This window comes from Palaemon carinicauda, chromosome 8 (assembly GCF_036898095.1).
Source record: "Palaemon carinicauda isolate YSFRI2023 chromosome 8, ASM3689809v2, whole genome shotgun sequence".
NCBI classification, from domain to species: Eukaryota; Metazoa; Arthropoda; class Malacostraca; order Decapoda; family Palaemonidae; genus Palaemon; species Palaemon carinicauda.
In genome coordinates this window covers 7064990-7075815 of record NC_090732.1, presented here as the reverse complement: position 1 = coordinate 7075815, position 10826 = coordinate 7064990, and the positions used below count along the sequence as shown (strand labels likewise).

The window sequence follows — 10826 nt, the reverse complement described above, 5'->3', positions numbered from 1 at the left end:
GTAATTGTCTTACTTGAATTCCTTAACTAGACTTACTCTGTTAAATGCATTCAGTCATTTCCAAAATTTGACCATGGTCCAAACAAAATTGGTCATTAACTTGCTATACAAGCTTTGAGTACAGTTATGCGAAAGAGAGAAAAACAAAATTATAAGAGAATAAGCACCATAGCGTAGATTGCGGTAGCAACTATGCATAATAAAGATAAACTGCTGTTAAGAAACATGAGATCAATCCATTCAAAAGAGCACATTACTTTGAAGAACCATTACAGTATTTTGAGAGAAAATTATTGATAGCCATTATAGTATAGTACCTGGAAGGTTCCTCTATACTTCTGAAGTAAATAAAACAAAAGACCTTTGATACTTTGTGGTGTAGCATAACGCCATCTTAATGTGTTCATATGCTACAAAAGTATGTACTGAATCCCTAAATAGAGATCTAGCTAAAATTAGTGCATGGTGCAAATTATGGGGTATGAAGTTGAATCCTAAGAAAACAGTATGATTGTAAGTAGGTCAAGGACGATGGGTCCTCGACATCCGGATCTCGGTATTGATAAGGTTTCTTTAACTTTGTATGACTCTTTTAAAATTTTAGGTGTGATTCTCAACAGCAGATTTACTTTTGAGAAACACATTAGGTCTGTGTCTTCTTCAATTGCACAAAAAAATTGGCTTATTGAGAAAGTCTTTCAAGATTTTCGGTGATCAATCTATTTAGAATAAGTGTTTCCTGTTTTGAGTATTGTTCTCCTGTTTGGTCATCAGCTGCTGATTCTCATCTGAATTTGTTGGACAGAAGCTTACTGTCTATTAAATTTCTTATCCCTAATCTAGATATGAATCTTTGGCACCGTCTATCAATTAGTTCATTATGCATGTTGCATAAAATTTTTCTTAACTCTGACCATCCTTTACATTCAGATCTTTGTGGACAATTCCATCCTGTTCGTAATACTAGGCAGGCAGTTAATTCTAATAGCCCGGCCTTCTCCATCATGACACTCAATACTACACAGTATTCTAGAAGTTTTATTGCAGCTGTGACCAAGTTGTGGAATGATCTTCCTAATCAGCTGGTTGAATCAGTAGAACTTCAAAAATTCCAAGTTGCCGCAAATGATTTTATGTTGAACAGGCTGACATAAGTCTTTTTATAGTTTATATATGACATATCTGTTTTGACGTTGTTACTGTTTTTAGAATGATTTATTGTTAATTTGTTCTCATCATTTATTCATTTCCTTATTTCCTTTCCTCACTGGGCTATTTTTCCCTATTGGAGCCCTTGGGCTCATAGCATCTTGCTTTTCCAACTAAGGTTGTAGCTTGGCTAGTAATAATAATAATAATAATACTGTACTGTGATAAAGATCAGTGAATGTATCAATGTAATACTGGTGTGCATATACGAATTCCCATAACTATTGTACTTTCTAGTGTACGTTAGATAATTGACAATGGATATTCTAGGCATCCGATTTTTTAATAACCACAAGAAAATTTAGGCAGTGCCTTTGCTTTCCTCTCTTGGATTTCGTGAATACAGTACCTCAAGTGGGTGGGTGATACCTTAGCCAACCTACTACCTCACAAATTCCTTGCAAGAAACCATCTTTTGTTGTTAACCATTATCCCTCCATCCAGCTAAATTAAAGGAAGATTAATTGAGAGAAATTTTCATAATCTGTCATCCAATATCATAAAAGAAACAGTAGAGGAAGGACCAGAATAGATGTCAGAACAGTTAGGATAAAAATAGACAAATGGATGCTAATTGGTAGGACTAAGACTACTCCTGAATGTCCACGACCAAAATAAATGTTAAATAAAAACCGAGTTTAATGATGTGCAGAGGCTCTTCCAGACCAATAAAATCATAGAAACAAATACCTTTGAGGTGCATGAGCAAAACTGCTTGGGTAGCTTTTGGAAATCAGAATACAAATAGTGCAATCCAATGAGAAGTCCAAACAAGTCTCCTTGGAAAAAGCACATAGGAAAAAAATAAGATAGGGGAGCTAACATGAGTAAACTAAAGGTGGTGGCAGAAAATAAGTTGAGAAATGCTGAGACAAGAAAAGAATGGAATGAGGAATACAAAGTGTAGGAAAGATGTATGAACAGCATACTTGAAGACGTAAAGAAAATATTAAATGCCAAAGCACAGGAGATCCAAAAATGTATGAACAAAATTAGAAAACGACTTCGTCCACTTAAAAGTAAAGACAACAATCAGGAGAACCCAGAAGCTAAACCATGCAATGAACTTTGGAAAAGCATCGCTATTTTTAATTACCTTCGCTAATGGAGTGGAAAGGAGGTTATGATTGTGCCCCTATTTGTGTGTGCATGTGTGTTTGTTTATGAACAGCTTCCTGGCCACAATTTTAACTATAGAGCAATAAAACTTGCAGGGATTAACTATTGTAAAAAGATGGAAATGATTAAATTTTAGAAGGTCAAAGGTCAAGGTCACGGTCAAGCAAACCTGTCCAATTCACGTAATTAGCCATAAGTTTGGATATCATTGTCACAAAGACTTAAAACTTTGTTCGTATTTGAGTGTATGGAGATCCATGCCAATCAATTCACGTTAAGGTCAAAGGTCAAGGTCAAGGTTGAGCAAAAGGTCGATAAATAAACTGCTATGGCGGAGTCTGCACTCTACTGAGTGCCGCTCTAGTTAGTATTATATAATTAGCTGTTACTTTGGTGGAATACAAATTAAGATTTTTTCTTTTAAATAGCAATGTCTTTAATGCTTACAGCAGAAACAATAGTAAATGAAGCGGAGATATAAGCTTACAGAGATTGGGCGATCAGCTACGTATTTAGAACCATATTTGAGAGACCATTGTATACAGTAATGTCTCAAAATCAGAAGTAGGAACATCTTGATAGCAAGAAGACATGACGAGAAGGTCATGTTTATAAAGTATATTTGTGGTGGAGGAAATACATTTAAATCAGAAATATATAAATAAACCAGTTCTATTAATATGCAGTAAAGCTTATCATGAAAAATAAAGCAATAAATGAAAACATTAAGACATGAACTTAATCAACGTGAAGAACACTGATCTATTAAAAAGGTAAGAGAAAGGTGAATAAAGTTGACACTAATATGGTGAAATCAGATATGGAAGGAAAAGAAACACAGTATAATGTCATTAGAAACAAAATTTATTACAAAAGCAGTAACATACACACTTGACCCTAACTGAGGAGTAAAGTAAAGTGAAGGAAACATTGAAGGTGACCGGGAAAATTAGTATGTACTACATTTGTTGTTTTATATATATATATATATATATATATATATATATATATATATATATATATATATATATATATATATATATATGCATGTATATATGTGTATATATATATATATATATATATATATATATATATATATATATATATATATATGCATGTATATATATATATATATATATATATATATATATATATATATATATATATATATATATATATATATATATATATATATAGTTTGATGCCATAGGAAACCTGGAGAGCCGTTATATATGCTGTATCTTCAGTAACCTATTGTCAATCAAAAATTTTTAGACTTGTTCGGATGCTAAGAAATAGTTCGATCTGAGAGATTGTTTATATTTATATGATTAAAAACTGTAATATTCATTACTCTTTTTTAATTATAAATTGAATATATTTAAGTGTTAATTTTACCAAGACATTAATCTCAAGTTTGTACTTTTGATCGAATATTATTGTATTGAAGTAATAACGAACCATACGAACAACGTCCTAACATATTTTGGTCTGGCCGACTCCGGTGTGTAACTGCACATTTTACGAGGTACATCATTGGGCAATTTTGTCCTGTACTGATTTGACACAAACGAAGGGAGTAAACAAACACACGTGAGCTCCTGTGTTATTTGATGTAAGTGAAGAAAATTAAGGACATAAAGGTATTATGGGCTCAAAATCGAATATGGAAAATAAGGGCAAGACCGGAACGAAGCCGAAAGTGAAGATGGTGAGGAACGAGGAAGTAGAATCCTCATCAGACGAAGAAATGGAAAGGGAACCGGCTGACTGTGCCATGTGCGACAGAGAGGTAACCAAGAAACAATATGGAATCGCCTGTGATTACTGTGAGTCTTGGTTCCACAATGGTTGTGTTAAAATAAGCAGGGAAGATTACAAAGTGCTGCAGAATAACAAAAGTCTCTCTTGGTTTTGTAGAGAATGTAGGGGATCGTATAGGAATATGAAGGTTGAGTTTAAAAAGATGAAGGAGATTAATGATAGGCTAATGGATAGGCTGCAGGTACTGGAACAAGCAATAATAGAAATAAAGGACTCGATAGGTTCGGCACAGGTAGGACGAGTTAATATGCCTATAGAAGCCATCAGGGAAGAAGTTAGAGAAGAGGTTAAAGAGATAATGGAAAAGGAAAAGAGGAAAAATAATCTGGTAATATATAATGTCGAGGAATGTATGGAAGGAAGCACAGAGGAAAAACAAAGAAAGGATAAGGATAGGTGTGAGCGACTGTTCAAAGATAATATAGGGGTAACTGGAGTTGAAGTAGTGGAAACAGTCAGGTTAGGTAGGTTGGAAATAGGTAATAGACCAACTGATAGCCAAGAGGTTAGAAACCAAAGAAATAAACCTAGGCCATTACTAGTAAAAATGAAAAGTGAAAGAGAGAAGTGGACAATTATAGGAAAGGCTAAGAACCTTAGAAATTGTCCAGAAACAAGAGAAAGTAGAATCTTTGTAGCGCCAGATCTAACGTTGAGAGAGAGAGAGCAAGATAGGTGCTTAAGGGAAGAATTACAAACAAAGAGACAAAATGGTGAAGATGGATGGTTCATAAAGAAAGGAAAATTGCACAGAAGGGAAAATTTTCGTCGGAACGAGGAAGACACGCAAGAACTTTAAGGAAAGAAGAAGAATATAAACACAAAATTAAAGAAAACTTTAAGATTTACTTGTTGAACATACAATGCTTAACAAAACAAAAACTGATGGAAGTTGAGAAGGAATTAAATAGTAGAAATAAACTTTTTTGCTTGACAGAAACACACCAAAAGCTAGATAGATTAAATTTAAGTAAGGGTGTTATAAAAGTAGAAAATATGAGGAATATGGATGATAAAAAAGGAGGAGGTTTGATGATACTTTATAGAAATAGTGACAGTCTAGAATTGGAAAAGATAGAAACTAATAGTAAAGACCTATTGCATGTTAAGTGTAATGCTTATAAGCATGCATTTAGATTATTGTTGGTTTATTTTTCAGCAGGGAATACTGAAGAAGACAAAAGTAGGGATAAAATAATAAAACAGGAATGTGAAAGAATTATTAGAACTCTAAATGAAGAAGAGGCATTGATGATATTAGGGGATTTCAATGGACATGTAGGATTTTTAGGTTACCAGAATTTAGACAGGAACGGGGAAATGATTCTCGATTGGATGAATGACCATGGGTTAGTCCTATTGAATGGAGATTTAAGATGTAAAGGTATATATACATGGGAAAGATTGCAACAAAAAAGTGTAATAGACTACGTACTAGTAAACGAACAAATGTATAAGCACTTTAGGGAAATGATTATAGACGACGAAAAATTGAATTTTGACATCTCAGATCATAATCTGATCACTATAGAACTGGAATTCATGAGTGAACAGAACAAAAATTTTAATAAAGGAAGGTGGGAGGAAGTAAAATACTTTAAGACAGATGAAAATAGTTTAAGAGAATATACAACAAGAGTAGAAGAAATTGTAAGAGATAGACAAATAGACAGAATAGAAGGAATGGATCTGATAATAAAAGAGGCTGCAGAAGAAAAATTGGCAAGAATATATAAGAGGAAAGTTCTTGATGAAGAAACGGTACATGAGCAACCCTGGATGAACGATGAAATAAGAAAAGGCATAAAGGAAAGGAAGGATTTAAACAGAAAGAAAAGAAATGAATCCAACATCGAAGAAAAAAATGTATTAGAAGAGAGATATGATCAAAAGAAGAGGGAAGTGCAAGAAATGATAAAGAAGGAAATTACTAGATTTGAAAAAAAGGTAACAGAAGAAATAAAAATGGATAAAAATAAAAAACTCTGGGAGAATATTGATAGAATAAGGAACAGACAGAAAGCCCATGGCAAAGTTATACAACTTTATGGAGAACAAGGAAATAGGCTAAATAAGGAAGAAACAAAAGAGGAATTAATCAAGTACTGGAAAACTATATATTGTAAACATGAAAATAGAATAGACACAGTTTGGAATGAAGAAAAACAGATAGAATATGAAAATGAAATAGCACATCAGGAAGATACAACAAGAATAGATGAATATAATATCCCGGACATACTTAGGGAACACTATGACCTTGTAATGGTGACAAAAGGAAAAATAAAACCAATGAAAAATTCAAAAATCACAACAGAAAAAGTAAAGAATTGCCTGGGAAAATTAAAGGCAAAAAAAGCGGCAGGACCAGATGGCCTAAAACCCGAACTATATAAGGCACTAGGAAAAAGCAAAATATATCTTGAAACCTTACAGAAATGTTATCAAAATGAGTTGGACGAAAAAGAAAAACCAAATATGTGGAAGAAGTCAAGAACAAAGATGATTGAAAAGAAAAGAAGGCCAATGGCAAAAGACTTAAGACCCATAGCTCTATTAAATATTTCTTATAAAATATTCATGATGATGGTGAAAGATGAAATAGAAAACCACATAAGAATGAATGAAGAAGACAATGAATGTCAAGCAGGATTTACAGGTGGAGGCAGGATAGAGGACAATATCTTTATATTACAGTATTGTGTGGAAGAGAGTTATAGCAACAAGAAACCTCTAATAGTAACTGCGATAGATTTTAGCAAAGCATTTGACTCTGTAAAAAGGGAGGTATTAATAGAAGTTTTAAAAGAATATAAAATTAACACCAAAATCATAAGTGCAATTGCAAATATTTATCAAGGAGATACCACGGGCATTGACTTAGGAGAAGGTATAGAACAAGAAATGGAAGTTACAAGTGGAATTAAACAAGGTTGCACAGGATCAACTTCACTTTTTAAACTGATTACGTATATTATCATGAAGAAAATAGAAGAGGAAGGAAACGGTTTCAGAAATCAGTTAATAAAGATAGAATCATTATTTTTTGCAGATGATGCCTTAATAATTGCACAGGATATACATAATGCTAAGCGTAACATTCAGATATTAGTAGAAACTAGTAAAAAATGTGGGTTGGAAATTAATAAAGAGAAGAGTAATATTATGATTTACAATATGAAAGAAAAGCCAGATAACATAGAGGGAATCAAAGTAGTAGAAAGTTTAACATACTTAGGAATAAAGCTAGACAATAGTAGGAATATATTTAAAACTCAGAAAAGGGTAATGATAGAAAAGGCACAAAAATTAGCTAATCTAACATATTCAGTTATAGAGAAAAGTTGCAATAAAGTGATGATAGGAAAAACGTTCTGGAAAAGTATTGCTTTACCATCTATTTTGTATGGAACAAATGTTATAAATCTAACAGAAACTGAAATAGAGAAACTACAAAGAATAGAGAATGGGGTATATAGGAAGATTTTAGGTGCCACTAAAAGCACAGCTAATACTGCTCTAAGAGGGGAGATAGGTGCATCTTCTATGAAAACAAGGGTGATGGATGGGAAGCTGCAGTACTTAAATCGTACCCTGAATGGAAAGAAGGAAATACTGAGAATAATTATCCAGGATATTCAAGAAAAAGAAGGAAGATGGTGGAAACAACCTGCAAAGTATTTGGAAGAATTAAGTTTAGGTATAAGACAAATAAGAAGAATGAACAAGGCAGAAATAAAAACGGAAACCAGAAAGTGGGATACTGAAAAGTGGAAAGAAGAAATAGAAAGTAAAGTGAGCCTAGAAATATATAGAACGTGGAAGAAAGAAATTAAAGAAGAGTTAATTTATGACAATACATTTGCTTCTGTGATATTTTTTAGAGCAAGAACTAATACGTTAAAACTAAATATTGTAAATAGACACAATGGAGGGAATGTAAACTGTAATTTTTGTGAAAATGAGGAGGAAGATTTGATACATTTTTTGTTATTTTGCCAGGAATATAGAAAAGAAAGGAATAAAGTAATTGAGCTACAACAACCATACGAGGAAGACCCAAAGAAAATAGTAGGATTATTTTTATTTAGTGAAACAAATATAGAAAAGAAAAAAGAAGTATTAAACATAATGTGGAAGAAAAGACAAAACAGTACAAGAAGATAAGCGTTAGAGGCGCCGTTGTAAAGGCTATGCCTCACCCCTGAACCTGAACCTGAAGAAGGTGAACCTTTATTATAAGGCTTTCATTCAGTTTCTTTAATTAGTGCTTCGAAATTCGAATTTGACAAATGGAGACAGAAGTTGCAGTTGATCAGATGGAAAGCTATCCAAGGTTTTCTTGGCTTGTAAGTAACGTAAAGGGTAGCATTGGCTACTCGAGTTTGTATTGGGCTATTGTCAAACTAGAGTATTAAATAGGCTACCAAATAGGCAATAAATACTGTCAACAACATCGGCAAATATACGACGAGGTTTGAAATTTTAGTTGCGGTTATGGAAACATTTTCTAATAGAAAATACAGGTTTTCCTGTCTCCGTTCTCCTGCTAAATCCCAACTCCCTAACCGGTGTGACGGTCTGAACGATCCCCCGATCTCAGAATTCCCCTTGACATTGTATAATGGTTCTTTTCCGCTATTAGTTCGCATGAAAATAAAACATCAAACTAGTATGTACTAGCAAGCGGTAATGTTGAGCTGCGCGGTAACATTACAGGAAAATAAAACATCAACCTCGAATGCACTGGCAAACGGTAATGTTCCTGCATGCGCAGATTATCAAGGAGAATTCTGAGACCGGGAGATCGTTCAGACCGTCACACCGGCACAGTTGGTAATTGGGAGTTATAGTCAGGGGAAATGGGAATAAAGTGATTATTTATGACTGAAATGAAGGTAAAATTGGGGTATGTGTATGTTAGCGGGCACTTGTATGTATGATGACCGCTGACTAAGAACAAGGGGCGTTAGCACCGCGTTAGGTAAGGAGGTACGTACACGGCTTGTAGATTAGGTTAGGTGGGTAAGTTTAGATTAGTTGATGTCCAATTTCTGTGCTCGCGGATTAACTTGCCGCTTATGTACAAAGGCTTGTTAAAGTTTAATAAAAACACGGGTGTATGTATAATAGCAGTCACCAGTAAATATGATGATGGCCAACTAAGAAAACAGTAGTGTAATGGGGGGTCGCAGGGTGCGTTTGCCCCCCCCCCCCCCCTTTCCTTCCCCAACCCTCGTTAGGTAAGTAGGTAAGGGCACAGCTTGTAAGTTAGGTTAAGTGGGGAATGTTGGGTTAGTTGGTGTCCATTTTCTATGCACTTGAGAGTAACTGGCTGCTGACATACAAAGGCTCCGAAAACACCCTATTAACTATAGGAAAAATATTTTTCAGATCATCATTTCGGAAGTGTTTTTTTAAGAATCCTAATGGGCTTTGCTTTCGGTAATGTTATTTAAAAGAAGCCTAATTGTTTTTGTTCTGCCTTGACTCGCTTTGCTCTCAAAAGAAAATGAAACATCACTCTTCCCGTGTTCTGACCCCGTGGGTCATTATTTTGGGGATATTTTTCAAGATATCTAATGGTATTTGCTTCGCCATGGCTCGCTATGCTGGCAAAGAACAAAATACATTACTGCTCCGATGTTCTGGCAATAAGTACATATTGAGTCGTGCCTGCCAGCCCCATGGGTCATAATTTCGCGAATACTTTCTAAGAATCCTAAAGTTTTTTGCTCTGCTGTGGCTTGCTTCGGTCACAAAAAGCAAGAAACATCATTGCTCCTATGTACTGGCAAGTGATAAGTATTAAGTTATGCTTTCTAACTCCTTGGGTCTTTATTTCAGGGATTTTTTAAAAAAGTTATAATGAAAAAAAAAGAAAAAAAAAAGAAAAAAAAAAATTGGCTTACCTTATGTTTGGGAAGTCGAATGTTGGTGATCATTGGGGTCTTCTTCCTAATCGCCATAGTACTTTGCTATGGCTTTCAAGTACGGATATCTACAGCCAAGACACTTTGGTACAGGACAATCCATAAGAGCACAACCAAACAGTATGACACACACAAAGGGATTAAAGTGTCCCTACTTAAATGAATGGTGGCTAAACTGATATAACAAAGGAAGGAAACTTGCCCAAATATGCTAAGGTCCTGTCTTGAAGACTGTGATTGGTTTACGGGAAGAGTAGAGTTAAACAGTATGTCGTATTTCAAGTAAACTTATCCAAAGCAGGTATTTGTTGTATGAAAAATAAATGTAATACAGTAATCATGGTAAAAACAACAAGAAATGACTAAAACAAGACGTTGACCTGTTTGAGAAAATGGGAAATATATTTACAGTAATGCCTCACAACACAAAATCAATTAGTTCTGGAATGGCTTTCGTTTCATGAAAATGTTGTGTTATGAGTCACATTTTACATGTAAATCACCTAATTCGTTCCAAACCTTACAAAAACACCACATCAGATTTTATAATAAAGCTATACAGTATAACCACAATGATATACTATACAGCCAAATACATTCAATATACCTAAGCTAACTGTTAATACCTGTAAATTTGGTAGTTATTAGAACATAATGCAATAATAGATGCAAAATAATACAATACATACTGTAAAATACTGTACATATAAAGAATATACTGTACAGTACCATATGTATTGT

The 10826-nt window shown here is 34.0% G+C and overlaps 1 protein-coding gene across 1 annotated transcript in view; it reads left to right on the top strand.

Moving 5' to 3' along the window:
• Nucleotides 1-3826: 3826 nt before the first annotated feature.
• LOC137645617 (synaptic plasticity regulator PANTS) overlaps nucleotides 3827-10826 on the top strand; it is a 62512-nt gene continuing 55512 nt past the window's right edge. Inside the window, exons 1-2 of the mRNA XM_068378422.1 lie at nucleotides 3827-3845; nucleotides 8372-8501. Coding sequence (XP_068234523.1) covers nucleotides 8445-8501 — 57 coding nt within the window. The 5' untranslated portion in view covers nucleotides 3827-3845; nucleotides 8372-8444. The remainder of the gene's footprint in view (nucleotides 3846-8371; nucleotides 8502-10826) is intronic.